Raw genomic sequence first — 18,400 nt, forward strand, 5'->3', positions numbered from 1 at the left:
AGCACGCGAGGCATCTTTGATTTATTGTTGCGGCCCGCTCGCTTCTCCATCTTCGACCCCGGCTTGTCACAAAGCAACTATAATTGGGAGATGCTCCTGACCCACCTAACACAGTCGGATAGGGGGGGTGGCATCCTTGGGAATTCTTTCCCTCCCTTTGCCGCCGTCTTTCTCTCCCCCTTTTCCAAGGAAACCAGGACATCCGGCGGCACCATTAATTGATTGGCCTTTATATCTCCGGAAGAACCGAAAGAGAAAGATGAGGAAATAAAGGATGCGGCCTCATCGCCTCTGCCCTCTTCTTGCTTCACAGGAGGCCGTGGCCAGCTTCGCCGAGTGGGAGAGGCTAATGAAGGGAGGCGGGTCGGAGGTCGGCGCCAATGACAACTCCTTCGCTGAGGTCATGAGCCTGATCACACAGATGTACAAGCAAACAGCAATTGCCAAGGTAAGGGGACTCCTGGTTGGTTGGAGGGCAGACTTTCATACACAGTGCAGACTTCATCAAAGGTGGATAATAACAAAAGACTGCTATCTTTTAGGACGGGCCTGGGCAATTATTTTGGCTCAGGGGGCCTTATTTAAAGAAAAAAATTTGTCTGCAAGCAGATATTTCTATATCTCTATGTATACATATATATATATATACAGTGGGGCAAAAAAGTATTTAGTCAGCCACCGATTGTGCAAGTTCTCCCACTTAAAATGATGACAGAGGTCTGTAATTTTCATCATAGGTACACTTCAACTGTGAGAGATAGAATGTGAAAAAAAAATCCAGGAATTCACATTGTAGGAATTTTAAAGAATTTATTTGTAAATTATGTTGGAAAATAAATATTTGGTCAACCATTCAAAGCTCTCACTGATGAAAGGAGGTTTTGGCTCAAAATCTCACGATACATGGCCCCATTCATTCTTTCCTTAACACGGATCAATCGTCCTGTCCCCTTAGCAGAAAAACAGCCCCAAAGCATGATGTTTCCACCCCCATGTTTCACAGTAGGTATGGTGTTCTTGGGATGCGACTCAGTATTCTTCTTCCTCCAAACATGACGAGTTGATTTTATACCAAAATGGATACATGGATGATACAGCAGAGGATTGGGAGAATGTCATGTGGTCAGATGAAACCAAAATAGAACTTTTTGGTATAAACTCAACTCGTCGTGTTTGGAGGAAGAAGAATACGGAGTTGCGTCCCAAGAACACCATACCTACTGTGAAGCATGGGGGTGGAAACATCATACTTTGGGGCTGTTTTTCTGCTAAGGGGACAGGACGATTGATCCGTGTTAAGGAAAGAATGAATGGGGCCATGTATCGTGAGATTTTGAGCCAAAACCTCCTTCCATCAGTGAGAGCTTTGAATGGTTGACCAAATACTTATTTTCCACCATAATTTACAAATAAATTCTTTAAAATTCCTACAATGTGAATTCCTGGATTTTTTTTCACATTCTGTCTCTCACAGTTGAAGTGTACCTATGATGAAAATTACAGACCTCTGTCATCATTTTAAGTGGGAGAACTTGCACAATCGGTGGCTGACTAAATACTTTTTTGCCCCACTGTATATGTATATACACACACACATATACACACATATACTGTATGTGTGTGTATATATATATGTATATATATATATATATATATATATATATATATATATATATATATATATATATATATACATATATACATACACACGCCATAAGCGTATATATTTGGGTAGGCAGACACAATTAAAAGAATGTAATTATTTAGCTTCCTTGTGTTTTATTCCAGATCCAATAGAAATATAAGAGATTGTTATCCAACTGCATATCTCCGTATCGAGCACATGTTTCAAAATATAGTTTTTCGTCCTATGCTTTTTTGTTGTTGCATAAACTGCACGTCATGTCCGCGTTCAAATGGACCCAAAACATGGCTGGCACCAAAGTAGAGCTGGTCGCACGACATGCTGTGAAAAACACACCCCGTCGCATCATTAGCGCCAAATGACGCACGCGGTCAACAAACCAACGCGGCGGGTAAAAATGCGCCCTTAAGCCTTCGAAGGTCGGCACATTCTGAGAGTTTGCGAAGAAAATCACTTTAAGTCTGCGGAATAACTTCATTTTAAAGGCCTACTGAAACCCACTACTACCGACCACGCAGTCGGATAGTTTATATATCAATGATGAAATATTAACATTGCAACACATGCCAATACGGCCGGTTTAGTTTACTAAATTACAATTTTAAATTTCATGCAGAGTTTCTTGTTGAAAACGTCGTGGAATGATAATGCATGCGCGTGACGTCTCGGGTTGTAGCGGACATATTAGCCCAGCACCACTCACGGCTAAAAGTCGTCTCTTTTCATCGCATAATTACACAGTATTCTGGACATTTGTGTTGCTGAATCTTTTGCAATTTGTTTAATTAAAAATGGAGACGTCAAAGAAGAAAGCTGTTGGTGGAAAGCGGTGGATTGCAGCCGCCTTTAGCAACGAGACACAGCCAGTGTTTCTTTGTTTGTTGTGAAGCTTTAACACAGAGCGGTCAAGCGAACATGTTTCTCTACCTCGACCAGCAAGTTTTTGGATGGGAAAAGTGTGATATTAAGTCAGCTCTTACCGGAGACTTCATTGGATTATGGGACCTCCTCCTGCAGCTCAAAAAGGCAGCTGTGATCTTGGCTCCTCGGCTTGTCCTGGCGTTCACCGCAGCCGTCCGACTTTCAGGTATGACTTTACAATCTCACTAAAACACTATTAAAACAATAAGCTGATAAGGCAGGGGTGTCAAACTCAAATACAGAGGGGGCCAAAATTTAAAACTGAACAAAGCCGCGGGCCAAGGTTGAACAAATTAACCTTTTAATAGGGACCCAAACAAGTTTTGCATTGAACATTGAACAAGCAAGGCTTATATAACTTTATAGTGACATGCAAAATCGAGTTTCAAACACCGGTAATAATAATAATAAAAATATATCAATGGCATTTCAAATAAAATGTAAATGCAAATTTAATGCCTCTTTTCAATTTGCAGCCTTCTGAGGTAAATATCAAAATATATTGCAGCGTCCCGAAAGAGTTAGTGCTGCAAGGAGTTCTGGGTATTTGTTCTGTTGTGTTTATGTCATGTTACAGTGCAGATGTTCTCCCGAAATGTGTTTGTCATTCTTGTTTGGTGTGAGTTCACAGTGTGGCGCATATTTGTAACAGTGTTAAAGTTGTTTATACGGCCACCCTTAGCGTGACCTGTATGGCTGTTGACCAAGTATGCCCTGTGTGTGTAATAGCCGCATATATTATGCGAGTGGGCCTGCACGCTGTTTGTATGGAAGAAATGCGGACGTGACGACAGGTTGTAGAGAATGCTAAAGGCGGTGCCTTTAAGGCACGCCCTCAATATTGTTGTCCGGGTAAAAATCGGGAGAATGCTTGCTTGCCCCGGGAGATTTTCGGGAGGGGCACTGAACTTCGGGTGGATTGGCAAGTGTGAGAAATTGCGGTGTTACAGCCAGGGGCGCTGAAAAGGGGGGGTAAAGGAGACGGATTCTAGGGGCCCATGATGGAGGGGGGCCCAGAGAGGCCCCTAATGATGATGAAATTATGTGTTGGGGGCCCTGTAAAGATTGTTTTCATGGGGCCCAAAATCCCTAGCGGCGCCCCTGGTTACAGCGGCACCACTGCTGTGTAATAACGGCGGGCCAGCTGTATTGTTAATTTGATATTGCCTCAAGGGCCAAATTAAATTACACGGCGGGCCAAATTTGGCTCGCGGGCCAGAGTTTGACACCCATGAGATTAGGGATCTTCCAGAATTATCCTAGTAAATGTGTCTAATTACATCTGAAACGGTCCCACTGCCGCCGCCTGGAGCCGTCGCCTTTTTTTTTTTTTTTTTTTGTGCTTCACTCTAACTTTCCTCATCCACAAATCTTTCATTTTCGCTCAAATTAATGGGGAATATGTCGCTTTCTCGGTCCGAATAGCTCTTGTTGCTGGAGGCTTATGATTATAAACAATGTGAGGATGTGAGGAGCCCTACAACCCGTGACGTCACGCGCACATCGTCTGCTACTTCTGGCAAAGGCAAGGCTTTTTTTTACTAGCGACCAAAAGTTGCAAACTTTATCGTGGATGTTCTCTACTAAATCCTTTCAGCAAAAATATGGCAATATCGCGAAATGATCAAGTATGACACATAGAATGGACCTGCTATCCCCGTTTAATCATGAACATCTCATTTCAGTAGGCCTTTATTAATACTACTGGAATGTGTGAATTGACACCATCGCGCCTTATAGACTGCTGGGTGAGATCTGGCGGGAGAGCGTCGCCATGGCAACAGAACTTAATGATTGCCGGCGGAAGGCACTTAGACAAAGTCTGGAGTTCTAACGCTGGTATTATTTAGTCACGTCCGGCCTGCCGTGATTACACCCTGCACCAACACCTCTATAATGCCGTTGCTATGGAAACTCTGCTTTGAAGCAGGAGGGAAAATAAGCAGTGGGTGAGGGCGGCTGAATGCGTGCGGCGTTCGATTCCCGCACCCTCAGCTTAGAGCGCCGGCGGAGTTTGATCCTCCGACAATGGCAGCCCATCTGCCCCCCCCACGTCGCCGAGTAAACGTGGCATCTGTTCCGGGGCAGACGTTTCTCTCAATTAGCCTGATGACCTGAGCCGTGAGCGCCATTCCCCCCCGATGTTAACCGAGACCGGAGATAAGCACCGAATGCAATCATCGACGCCACTCTGAGTCTGTGTCTTGTTTTGAGCTTCATGTTGTTTGCTGATTCAATTCCCGCTGAACCTCACCTAACTCTGGGCCGCCCCACTTGACGAAAGTCCCCCCCCCCCTGCTCAAGCACCGTTTATGCGCCACTTGTTTGTTAACGACTTGGCAAAGCCAGGCCGGCAGTGATGAGGGGCCCCGCTAGATCGGAAGACGTACGACTGACTTGGTCAAGTAATTCGGAATAAGCACCAAATAATATGACTGCAAAATTTGCTGAGAAAAAAGTTACATGCTAACATTAGCGTAGCATGTGTCAAGCACCAAAATGTATGACTGCAAAATTAGCCAAAATAACGACAAAATGCTAACGTTAACATGCTAATGAGTAACATTCTAATGTTACCATGCCAAAAAAATTTGCTAAAAAAAATCTACAAACTTGCTAACGTTAGCATGCCAAAGTGTTAATGTTAGCATGCCGGAGCATAGCATGTGTCAAGCACCACATTATATGACTGCAAAATGAACTAAATAAAAAAAATATGCTAACGTTAGCATGCCGAAGTGTTAATCTTAGCATGCCGGAGCATAGCATGTGTCAAGCAACAAATTAAATGACTGAAAAATTAGCTAGAAAAGAGTAACATGCTAAGGTTAGCATGCCAAAGTGGTAATGTTAGCATGCCGGAGTGTCACATGTGTCGAGCACCAAATTATATGACTGCAAAATTAGCTGAAAAAATCTACAAACATGCTAATGTTAGCATGCCAAAGTGTTAATGTTAGCTTGTCGGTGCGTAGCATGTATCAAGCACCAAATTAAATGACTGCAAAATTAGCTTGAAAAAAGAGTAACATGCTAATGTTAGCATGCCAAAGTGGTAATGTTAGCATGCCGGAGCGTAGCATGTGTCAAGCACCACATTATATGACTGCAAAATTAGCTAAATAAAAAAAAAATGCTAACGTTAGCATGCCAAAGTGTTAATGTTAGCATGCCAGAGCGTAGCATGTGTCAAGCAACAAATTAAATGACTGCAAAATTAGCTAGAAAAAGTGTAACATGCTAATGTTAGCATGCCAAAGTGGTAATCTTAGCATGCTGGAGCGTAGCATGTGTCAAGCACCAAATTATATGACTGCAAAATTTGCTAAAAAAATTGTGTAACTTGCTAACGTTAGCATGCCAAAGTGTTAATTTTAGCATGCCGGAGCATAGCATGTGTCAAGCACCAAATTAGATGACTGCAAAATAAGCCAAAAAAACAACAACATGCTAACGTTAACATGCTAATGAGTCACATTCTAATGTTAGCATGCCAAAAAAATTAGCTAAAAAAAAATCTACAAACATGCTAACGTTAGCATGCCAAAGTGTTAATGTTAGCATGCCGGAGCATAGCATGTGTCAAGCACCACATTATATGACTGCAAAATTTTCTAAATAAAAAAATATGCTAACATTAGCATGCCAAAGTGTTAATGTTAGCATGCCGGAGCGTAGCATATGTCAAGCAACAAATTAAATAACTGCAAAATTAGCTAGAAAAAGAGTAACATGCTAATGTTAGCCTGCCAAAGTGGTAATGTTAGCATGCTGGAGCATAGCATGTGTCAAGCACCAAATTATATGACTGCAAAATTTGCAAAAAAAAAGTGTAACTTGCTAACGTTAGCATGCCAAAGTGTTAATTTTAGCATGTCGGAGGGTAGCATGTGTCAAGCACCAAATTATATGACTGCAAAATTACCTTAACAAAAAAAGAAGTTTAACATGCTAAAGTTAGCGTCCCAAAGTGTTAATGTTAGCATGTCCGAGCATAGCATGTGTCAAGCAACAAATTAAATGACTGCAAAATTAGCTAGAAAAAGAGTAACATGCTAATGTTAGCATGCCAAAGTGGTAATCTTAGCATGCTGGAGCGTAGCATGTGTAAAGCACCAAATTATATGACTGCAAAATTTGCTAAAAAAATTGTGTAACTTGCTAACGTTAGCATGCCAAAGTGTTAATTTTAGCATGCCGGAGCATAGCATGTGTCAAGCACCAAATTAGATGACTGCAAAATAAGCCAAAAAAACAACAACATGCTAACGTTAACATGCTAATGAGTCACATTCTAATGTTAGCATGCCAAAAAAATTAGCTAAAAAAAAATCTACAAACATGCTAACGTTAGCATGCCAAAGTGTTAATGTTAGCATGCCGGAGCATAGCATGTGTCAAGCACCACATTATATGACTGCAAAATTTTCTAAATAAAAAAATATGCTAACATTAGCATGCCAAAGTGTTAATGTTAGCATGCCGGAGCGTAGCATATGTCAAGCAACAAATTAAATAACTGCAAAATTAGCTAGAAAAAGAGTAACATGCTAATGTTAGCCTGCCAAAGTGGTAATGTTAGCATGCTGGAGCATAGCATGTGTCAAGCACCAAATTATATGACTGCAAAATTTGCAAAAAAAAAGTGTAACTTGCTAACGTTAGCATGCCAAAGTGTTAATTTTAGCATGTCGGAGGGTAGCATGTGTCAAGCACCAAATTATATGACTGCAAAATTACCTTAACAAAAAAAGAAGTTTAACATGCTAAAGTTAGCGTCCCAAAGTGTTAATGTTAGCATGTCCGAGCATAGCATGTGTCAAGCAACAAATTAAATGACTGCAAAATTAGCTAGAAAAAGAGTAACATGCTAATGTTAGCATGCCAAAGTGGTAATCTTAGCATGCTGGAGCGTAGCATGTGTCAAGCACCAAATTATATGACTGCAAAATTTGCTAAAAAAATTGTGTAACTTGCTAACGTTAGCATGCCAAAGTGTTAATTTTAGCATGCCGGAGCATAGCATGTGTCAAGCACCAAATTAGATGACTGCAAAATAAGCCAAAAAAACAACAACATGCTAACGTTAACATGCTAATGAGTCACATTCTAATGTTAGCATGCCAAAAAAATTAGCTAAAAAAAAATCTACAAACATGCTAACGTTAGCATGCCAAAGTGTTAATGTTAGCATGCCGGAGCATAGCATGTGTCAAGCACCACATTATATGACTGCAAAATTTTCTAAATAAAAAAATATGCTAACATTAGCATGCCAAAGTGTTAATGTTAGCATGCCGGAGCGTAGCATATGTCAAGCAACAAATTAAATAACTGCAAAATTAGCTAGAAAAAGAGTAACATGCTAATGTTAGCCTGCCAAAGTGGTAATGTTAGCATGCTGGAGCATAGCATGTGTCAAGCACCAAATTATATGACTGCAAAATTTGCAAAAAAAAAGTGTAACTTGCTAACGTTAGCATGCCAAAGTGTTAATTTTAGCATGTCGGAGGGTAGCATGTGTCAAGCACCAAATTATATGACTGCAAAATTACCTTAACAAAAAAAGAAGTTTAACATGCTAAAGTTAGCGTCCCAAAGTGTTAATGTTAGCATGTCCGAGCATAGCATGTGTCGAGCACCAATTTATATGACTGCAAAATTAGCTGAAAAAATCTACAAACATGCTAATGTTAGCGTGCCAAAGTGTTAATGTTAGCTTGTCGGTGCGTAGCATGTATCAAGCACCAAATTAAATGACTGCAAAATTAGCTTGAAAAAAGAGTAACATGCTAATGTTAGCATGCCAAAGTGGTAATGTTAGCATGCCGGAGCGTAGCATGTGTCAAGCACCACATTATATGACTGCAAAATTAGCTAAATAAAAAAAAAATGCTAACGTTAGCATGCCAAAGTGTTAATGTTAGCATGCCAGAGCGTAGCATGTGTCAAGCAACAAATTAAATGACTGCAAAATTAGCTAGAAAAAGTGTAACATGCTAATGTTAGCATGCCAAAGTGGTAATCTTAGCATGCTGGAGCGTAGCATGTGTCAAGCACCAAATTATATGACTGCAAAATTTGCTAAAAAAATTGTGTAACTTGCTAACGTTAGCATGCCAAAGTGTTAATTTTAGCATGCCGGAGCATAGCATGTGTCAAGCACCAAATTAGATGACTGCAAAATAAGCCAAAAAAACAACAACATGCTAACGTTAACATGCTAATGAGTCACATTCTAATGTTAGCATGCCAAAAAAATTAGCTAAAAAAAAATCTACAAACATGCTAACGTTAGCATGCCAAAGTGTTAATGTTAGCATGCCGGAGCATAGCATGTGTCAAGCACCACATTATATGACTGCAAAATTTTCTAAATAAAAAAATATGCTAACATTAGCATGCCAAAGTGTTAATGTTAGCATGCCGGAGCGTAGCATATGTCAAGCAACAAATTAAATAACTGCAAAATTAGCTAGAAAAAGAGTAACATGCTAATGTTAGCCTGCCAAAGTGGTAATGTTAGCATGCTGGAGCATAGCATGTGTCAAGCACCAAATTATATGACTGCAAAATTTGCAAAAAAAAAGTGTAACTTGCTAACGTTAGCATGCCAAAGTGTTAATTTTAGCATGTCGGAGGGTAGCATGTGTCAAGCACCAAATTATATGACTGCAAAATTACCTTAACAAAAAAAGAAGTTTAACATGCTAAAGTTAGCGTCCCAAAGTGTTAATGTTAGCATGTCCGAGCATAGCATGTGTCAAGCAACAAATTAAATGACTGCAAAATTAGCTAGAAAAAGAGTAACATGCTAATGTTAGCATGCCAAAGTGGTAATCTTAGCATGCTGGAGCGTAGCATGTGTCAAGCACCAAATTATATGACTGCAAAATTTGCTAAAAAAATTGTGTAACTTGCTAACGTTAGCATGCCAAAGTGTTAATTTTAGCATGCCGGAGCATAGCATGTGTCAAGCACCAAATTAGATGACTGCAAAATAAGCCAAAAAAACAACAACATGCTAACGTTAACATGCTAATGAGTCACATTCTAATGTTAGCATGCCAAAAAAATTAGCTAAAAAAAAATCTACAAACATGCTAACGTTAGCATGCCAAAGTGTTAATGTTAGCATGCCGGAGCATAGCATGTGTCAAGCACCACATTATATGACTGCAAAATTTTCTAAATAAAAAAATATGCTAACATTAGCATGCCAAAGTGTTAATGTTAGCATGCCGGAGCGTAGCATATGTCAAGCAACAAATTAAATAACTGCAAAATTAGCTAGAAAAAGAGTAACATGCTAATGTTAGCCTGCCAAAGTGGTAATGTTAGCATGCTGGAGCATAGCATGTGTCAAGCACCAAATTATATGACTGCAAAATTTGCAAAAAAAAAGTGTAACTTGCTAACGTTAGCATGCCAAAGTGTTAATTTTAGCATGTCGGAGGGTAGCATGTGTCAAGCACCAAATTATATGACTGCAAAATTACCTTAACAAAAAAAGAAGTTTAACATGCTAAAGTTAGCGTCCCAAAGTGTTAATGTTAGCATGTCCGAGCATAGCATGTGTCAAGCAACAAATTAAATGACTGCAAAATTAGCTAGAAAAAGAGTAACATGCTAATGTTAGCATGCCAAAGTGGTAATCTTAGCATGCTGGAGCGTAGCATGTGTCAAGCACCAAATTATATGACTGCAAAATTTGCTAAAAAAATTGTGTAACTTGCTAACGTTAGCATGCCAAAGTGTTAATTTTAGCATGCCGGAGCATAGCATGTGTCAAGCACCAAATTAGATGACTGCAAAATAAGCCAAAAAAACAACAACATGCTAACGTTAACATGCTAATGAGTCACATTCTAATGTTAGCATGCCAAAAAAATTAGCTAAAAAAAAATCTACAAACATGCTAACGTTAGCATGCCAAAGTGTTAATGTTAGCATGCCGGAGCATAGCATGTGTCAAGCACCACATTATATGACTGCAAAATTTTCTAAATAAAAAAATATGCTAACATTAGCATGCCAAAGTGTTAATGTTAGCATGCCGGAGCGTAGCATATGTCAAGCAACAAATTAAATAACTGCAAAATTAGCTAGAAAAAGAGTAACATGCTAATGTTAGCCTGCCAAAGTGGTAATGTTAGCATGCTGGAGCATAGCATGTGTCAAGCACCAAATTATATGACTGCAAAATTTGCAAAAAAAAAGTGTAACTTGCTAACGTTAGCATGCCAAAGTGTTAATTTTAGCATGTCGGAGGGTAGCATGTGTCAAGCACCAAATTATATGACTGCAAAATTACCTTAACAAAAAAAGAAGTTTAACATGCTAAAGTTAGCGTCCCAAAGTGTTAATGTTAGCATGTCCGAGCATAGCATGTGTCAAGCAACAAATTAAATGACTGCAAAATTAGCTAGAAAAAGAGTAACATGCTAATGTTAGCATGCCAAAGTGGTAATCTTAGCATGCTGGAGCGTAGCATGTGTCAAGCACCAAATTATATGACTGCAAAATTTGCTAAAAAAATTGTGTAACTTGCTAACGTTAGCATGCCAAAGTGTTAATTTTAGCATGCCGGAGCATAGCATGTGTCAAGCACCAAATTAGATGACTGCAAAATAAGCCAAAAAAACAACAACATGCTAACGTTAACATGCTAATGAGTCACATTCTAATGTTAGCATGCCAAAAAAATTAGCTAAAAAAAAATCTACAAACATGCTAACGTTAGCATGCCAAAGTGTTAATGTTAGCATGCCGGAGCATAGCATGTGTCAAGCACCACATTATATGACTGCAAAATTTTCTAAATAAAAAAATATGCTAACATTAGCATGCCAAAGTGTTAATGTTAGCATGCCGGAGCGTAGCATATGTCAAGCAACAAATTAAATAACTGCAAAATTAGCTAGAAAAAGAGTAACATGCTAATGTTAGCCTGCCAAAGTGGTAATGTTAGCATGCTGGAGCATAGCATGTGTCAAGCACCAAATTATATGACTGCAAAATTTGCAAAAAAAAAGTGTAACTTGCTAACGTTAGCATGCCAAAGTGTTAATTTTAGCATGTCGGAGGGTAGCATGTGTCAAGCACCAAATTATATGACTGCAAAATTAGCTAAAAAAATCTACAAACATGCTAACGTTAGCATGCCAAAGTGTTAATGTTAGCATGTCGGCGCGTAGCATGTATCAAGCACCAAATTAAATGACTGCAAAATTAGCTAAAAAAAAGAGTAACATGCTACGTGGTATAAGCATGCCAAAGTGGTAATGTTAGCATGTCGGAGCGTAGCATGTGTCAAGCACCACATTATATGACTGCAAAATTTGCTAAAAAAAAAAAAATGCTAACGTTAGCATGCCAAAGTGTTAATGTTAGCATGCCAGAGCGTAGCATTTGTCAAGCACCAAATTATATGACTGCAAAATTTGCCAAAAAAAAGTGTAACTTGCTAACGTTAGCATGCCAAAGTGTTAATGTTAGCATGCCGGAGCATAGCATGTGTCAATTACCAAATTAAATGAATGCAAAATTAGCAAAAAAAATACAAAAAACATGCTAACGTTAGCATGCCATAGTTTTAATGTTACCATGTCGGAGCGTAGCATGTGTCAAGCACCAAATTATATGACTGCAAAATTAGCTAAAAAATAGGGTCACATGCTAACATGCTAAAGTGTTAATGTTAGCATGCCGGTGCATAGCATAATTGAAAAATAATATTACGGAAATTCGGGAATTTTTCAAGTTCTTAAACCAACTTGTTATTTTGTCCTGACTTTGAAGAATGTTTTGAAAGTCGAACGGTTGAAATGGGCCGAAAAATGTGAATGGACTCATCGTACTACAAATAAGGTTAGAAAATAACAGGAATTTCTGAAAATTTGTTGAACGTGGAAAAATAGTTCTTTGAATTTCCAGGATGAATTGAATGTGTTGGTGGAATGTGGTTTGAATCGGTTGAAACGTGGGATTTGTGCCCTGATGTACGGAATAATTTTGGATATGCTTACCGATCTCGAAGCTATTTTATTTGGTATATGGTGAAATGATAAGTGTGACCTGTAGATAGCAGTCAAACATAAGAGATATACGTGTACACTGCACTACAATGGCAGTCACACATTAGAGATACATGTAGACTGCAATATGACTCAAGTAAACAACACCAAAACTTTATATGTTCAATTGAAAATATAGAACATTACACACGGTGCTCAAGATTATATGAAAATGTTTTAGTACGAGTTTGGTAAGCTATGAAGCCGCACCCCTTGATGGATTGTACTCTCCTTCAATTTACGAGAATTATTATGGTGTGTGTAAGGTAAGATATATTATCTGACGTTTTGTCTCGCAATATTATGCAAAAGCAACTTTTCTTTCCTTCTGTTACATAAGTCCTGAAAATTTGCGCCCCTCCGCCTTTGTAGTCCGTGTCGCCCACATGGTCAATAAGCTTCTTCTTTTTCTCTATCTTCTTGTTATGGGACATTCATCCTCCGCTGTTGCCATTTCTTATATAAAGTAGTGTAAAGTTCTTCTATCTGTCAGTAAACTCGCCATGAAAGCGCTAAAACATACCGGTGTAGTGAGTTTATATTATTCACCCAAGGAACTTTATTATTAGAGAGTTCCGGTCGGACGGTTTTTCACGCGACATTGTTGTTGCCTGAGTGAGCCACGGATGAGGAGATGCTGCTCCGTTATTGATTGAAGTAAAGTCTCATATTATGTAGATGACAAGGAAGGTTTTACATTTAGAAGAAAAAAACAACAACAAAATATATATATATATATATAGATATATATATATCAATCAATCAATCAATGTTCATTTATATAGCCCTATATATATATATATATATATATATATATATATATATATATATATATATATATATATATAAATATATGACCCCTACAAAGGCCTGAGTGGCCACATAGGTGGACAGAACCTTTTAGCTCTTATTTCCAAAATTGTGTACACTACTGATTTGGGGTCTTATGGTCACTTATGTGGACATTTATACTGCCATCTGCTGGTGTCAGAAGAGTATAACATACAATTGAATTTGGGAAAAAAAAGTGTAAAAATAAGAATTAGCATGTCACTAAACATGAAGTACACATTTGTGTACTTATGGACTAAGTACATCATATCAAAATATGATTTTTAGTTTTTATTCTAATTAGGGTCCAATAAGCCCAATTGGTAAAGAGAAATAAAAAAAGCATGTAAACAAACAGCTTGGGCTTTAAGAGGTTAATTAATGTGTCTTATTAGCCGGTGCAGCTTTTGCACAAAATAGACCTGACTAGACCCTCTCATCGGAGGTCTGCTTTATAATCCGGTGCGCCCTATGGGCCGGAAAATACGGTAGGTTCCATCTTCGTCCGCTTATCCGAGGTCGACTCGCGGGAGAAGCAGCCTAAGCAGGGAAGCCCAGACTTCCCTCTCCCCAGCCACTTGGTCCAGCTCTCCCTGGGGGATCCCGAGGCGTACCCAAGCCAGTCGGGAGACATAGTCCTCCCAACGTCTCTTCCCCGTAGCCTCTTACCGGTCCGACATCCCTGAAACACATCCTTAGGTAGGCGTGCGGGTGGCATCCTGACCTGATGCCCGAACCACCTCCTTCTGGCTCCTCTCGATGTGGAGGAGTAGCGGCTTTACTTTGAGCTCCTCCCGGATGGCAGAGCTTCTCACCCTATCTCTAAGGGAGAGCCCCGCCACACGGCGGAGGAAACTCATTTCGGCCGCTTGTACCCGTGATCTTGTCCTTTCAGTCATAACCCAAAGCTCATGACCATAGGTGAGGATGGGAACGTAGATCGACCGGTAAATTGAGAGCTTTGACTTCCGGCTCAGCTCCTTCTTCACCACAACGGATCGATACAGCGTCCGCATTACTGAAGACGCCGCACCGATCCGCCTGTCCGTCTCACAATCCACTCTTCCCTCACTCGTGAACAAGACTCCGAGGTACTTGAACTCCACCACTTGGAACAAGTTCTCCTCCCCAACCTGGAGATGGCACTCCACCCTTTTCCGGGCGAGAACCATGGACTCGGACTTGGATGTGCTGATTGTCATCCCGGTCGCTTCACACTCGGCTACGAACCGATCCAGTGAGAGCTGAAGATCCTGGCCAGATGAAGCCATCAGGACCGCATCATCTGCAAAAAGCAGAGACCTAATCCTGCAGCCACCAAACCAGATCCCCTAAACGCCTTGACTGCGCCTAGAAATTCTGCCCATAAAAGTTATGAACAGAATCGGTGACAAAGGTCGGCCTTGGCGGAGTCCAATCCTCACTAGAAACGGGTAGGTTTTTTTCTTCTAATTCTTCAAAAACAAAGAATTTTCAGAATTTACAAAATACTTTGTCTGAATGTCGAGGAGGAATGGAATGCGATTTTAGTAAAATGGTATGAGTCAGTTAAGAAGTTGTCATAGTTGCGGTTGTTTGCGTGAACTCAGGAGGCGGAGAAGGTTGGCGGACTTGTCACCCACTATTAAAAGTGGGTGACATTGTTATCACCAGGAAAGATGAGGTCACCTACCTAGGTTCCATTCTAGAGGCTAATCTTTCCTGTGATAAAATGGCAACCAAGGTAATCAAAAAGGTCAACCAACGAACAAGATTTCTCTACAAAATCTCCTCTCTGGTCAACAAAAGCACCTTGAAGATTCTTGTGGGAACTCTTTTTCGATTAGGCTTGCACCTCCAAAACCCTCAAATCTATCCTCCAAACATCCCAGAACAAGCTAGTCAGGTTACTTCTAGACCTCTACCCCAGATCACACCTCACTCCTACCCACTTCTCCAAAGTGGGGTGGCTCAGGGTGGAGGACAGAGTTAAACAACTTGCACTGAGCCTAGTCTATAAAATCTGCTACACCTCCTTGATACCGAAGTACATGTCAAACTACTTCAATAACGAAAATGACCGCCATAACCACAACACCAGGGGGAGCGACACAAACCATGTTAAACCCAGATTCCGATCTAACAAAGGTCTTAACCAGGGGTCTCAAACTCACTTTTGCGGAGTCAGGGTGAGGCTGGGCCGCAAGAAAAGATTTCCTAAAAACAATGTTGCATACTCCTCAGCATGTCTAGTTGTATAGTGACGTTTCAAATTGTATCCCTTGTGCACCGCAACTTTCTCTGTGCAAATAAGACATGTCGGGTTGCCGATGTGCTCAACAAAGAATATTGCATCTCCCACTTTTCCTGGAATGGTCTTTTTTCACCACGAACCCTTCTCTTCACTGCGAGCTTTGAAAAAGACATGTTTGGGGTTGTGGGATATATTTGTATTTAGTCGACGCATGGAGATTAATGTTATTTCCGCAATGTGTGCCGTTCCGCTTTTCCTCCCTACAGCAACACGGCGGTCGGCGTACAATAGCCGGGATAGCGAGCGCAAAAAAGTGTTATCCGGCGTCAAATAGAAATATATGTAGTGTTCATCGTGTGAGGCAATGCAAATTAAACAACAAAAAAAGCAAATAATGGCTTGAATTGGTCCAGGTTATCGGGGACTGTTATTACTGACGGACAGGTGTCGCGCTGTGACTGCAGCCAGGCACGTAAGAAAACCCTCATCTCAATGGCAACGTCTCTGTCCCTTTCACTCATTTGCCGCTTTTCCACTAATGCAGGGGTAGGCAACCCAGAACGTTGAAAGAGCCATTTTGAACCCGAATAACAGAACGCTGTCAAGCGTCATTCATATAAAAACTTGCGGGCCGCACTAATAATACACTTTCATATCTGAGACCCCTGATCTAAAATAACCATTTGTTTTTACTTTCAGTAAAAGTATGATGCAAAGTAGGGATGTCCAGAGCTTGCTTCTAAATTCCCTGATATCATCTGTGATACAAGTAATGTTGTCATGATCCGCCTCCCGGATCATACATAGTTTTTGTTCTTGAGTCCTTTTTGTGTGTTTTCTTTGTATTTTGTGGGACATCTGGGATCTGTCCCTTAAAGGGGGGGTACTGTTATGATCCGCCTCCAGAATCATGTCAAGCGTCATTCATATAAACCTCGCGGGCTGCACTAACATTAAACTTACATATAAAAATAACGTCTCTGAGACCCCTGGTCTTAACTCCTTCTCCTTCTATGCCACATCAATACGGAATGCACTCCCAACAGGTGTTAAAGAAAGTGCATCGCTATCATCCTTCCAAATATTCGCTGTGAGCCCCCCCCCCCCGCCTTGAGACAATGCAGTCTTAAAGATCGTCAATTATCCAGCTGTACGCGTCAGGTGTGCTCCACATCAGGTCACCAAGCTCTCGTGGGTTCTCGTTTCCACCGCTCTCTTTTTTTAGAGTATGACACACTTTCTATACTTGAGGGGAATTTTTTTTTTCTTGCTCCTCGGGAGGAGGTGGATCGGCGAAAAATCGCATTCATGTCACTCTGACGAGCAACATGGCCCCTGCCTGCCTGCCTTCCTGCCTGCCTGCCTGACGATGGTGCTGCCAAAAAGCCTTTGGGGTATTTTTATTGCTTTACCCGCCAAGCATCTGCTCCCAATTACCCAGAGAGGACAGCTCTGATGCCGGACTTTAAAGCGAGCTAACGGGCCGCTTCAGACAGTCGAGAAGTTTGTGCAGTAATTAAACTCAGCGGAAAGGAGCCGGCGTAGCCAAGCCGTCAGTAATGAGGACCCCCCCCCCCCCCAGATCAGAAGAGCTTGGGCAGACCTGGTGAAGTGATTCATTATCGGACCCCTGGGCTAATTACCAGCGGGGTAAAGCAGAGGTTTCCTCCGGCAGAGCAGGTGTCATGGCTGCTATCTGGAATACGCAGGTGGGAGTTCAGGCTAAGGTGGATGTCCAAAAAAGGGAGACGTTTGACTCCAATCAAAACCTTAATAATCCCCGCGAGTTGGCACTATTCTCCGATACGCTTGTACAGCACATCCACAGTGAAATGACATAAGATACCTGCATGCTAAAGCTAACTCAGCATTATATGTTGGTTTTTTTTGGGTGTTCTGGACTGTTAGCTTCATGCTGTCATTCAAGGCCTTTTTGCAGAAGCAAGCAGGATGCTTATATGGAATTAACAGGGAGCATTTTGACTAGACTGACCATACGTTCACTTTTGCAGGACTGTCCGGGCGGGGTTTCTTAAATGCCTCAAATGTTTGCGTGTATTTTCAATGTATAAAATCCCGTTTCCTTATGAGTTGGGAAATTGTGTTAGATGTAAATATAAACGGAATACAATGATTTGCAAATCATTTTCAACCCATATTCAGTTGAATATTCTACAAAGACAACATATTTGATGTTCTAACTGATAAACTTTTTTTTTGCAAATAATCTTTAACTTCATTCAAGGCCTTTTTGCAGAAGCAAGCAGGATGCTTACATGGAATTAACAGGGAGCATTTTGACTAGACTGACCATACTGTATGTCCACTTTTGCAGGACTGTCTGGGGTGTCCGGGCGGGGTTTCTTAAATGCCTCAAATGGTTGCGTGTATTTTCAATGTACAAAATCCCGTTTCCATATGAGTTGGGAAATTGTGTTAGATGTAAATATAAATGGAGTACAATGATTTGCAAATCGTTTTCAACCCATATTTAGTTGAATATGCTACAAAGACAACATATTTGATGTTCTAACTGATAAACTTTTTTTTGCAAATAATCTTTAACTTCATTCAAGGCCTTTTTGCAGAAGCAAGCAGGATGCTTAAATGGAATTAACAGGGAGCATTTTGACTAGACTGACCATACGTCCACGTTTGCAGGACTGTCCGGGGTGTCCGGGCGGGGTTTCTTAA

At 40.6% G+C, this 18,400-nt stretch overlaps 1 protein-coding gene across 2 annotated transcripts in view; it reads left to right on the top strand.

The window, feature by feature from the left end:
• zranb3 (zinc finger, RAN-binding domain containing 3) overlaps positions 1 to 18,400 on the top strand; it is a 334,364-nt gene that overhangs the window by 95,922 nt on the left and 220,042 nt on the right. For both annotated transcript variants that reach the window (XM_061889175.1, XM_061889174.1), the window contains one exon: positions 314 to 448. In XM_061889175.1, the coding sequence (XP_061745159.1) occupies positions 314 to 448 (135 nt within the window). The remainder of the gene's footprint in view (positions 1 to 313; positions 449 to 18,400) is intronic.

This window comes from Nerophis ophidion, linkage group LG27, assembly GCF_033978795.1.
Source record: "Nerophis ophidion isolate RoL-2023_Sa linkage group LG27, RoL_Noph_v1.0, whole genome shotgun sequence".
NCBI lineage: Eukaryota > Metazoa > Chordata > Actinopteri > Syngnathiformes > Syngnathidae > Nerophis > Nerophis ophidion.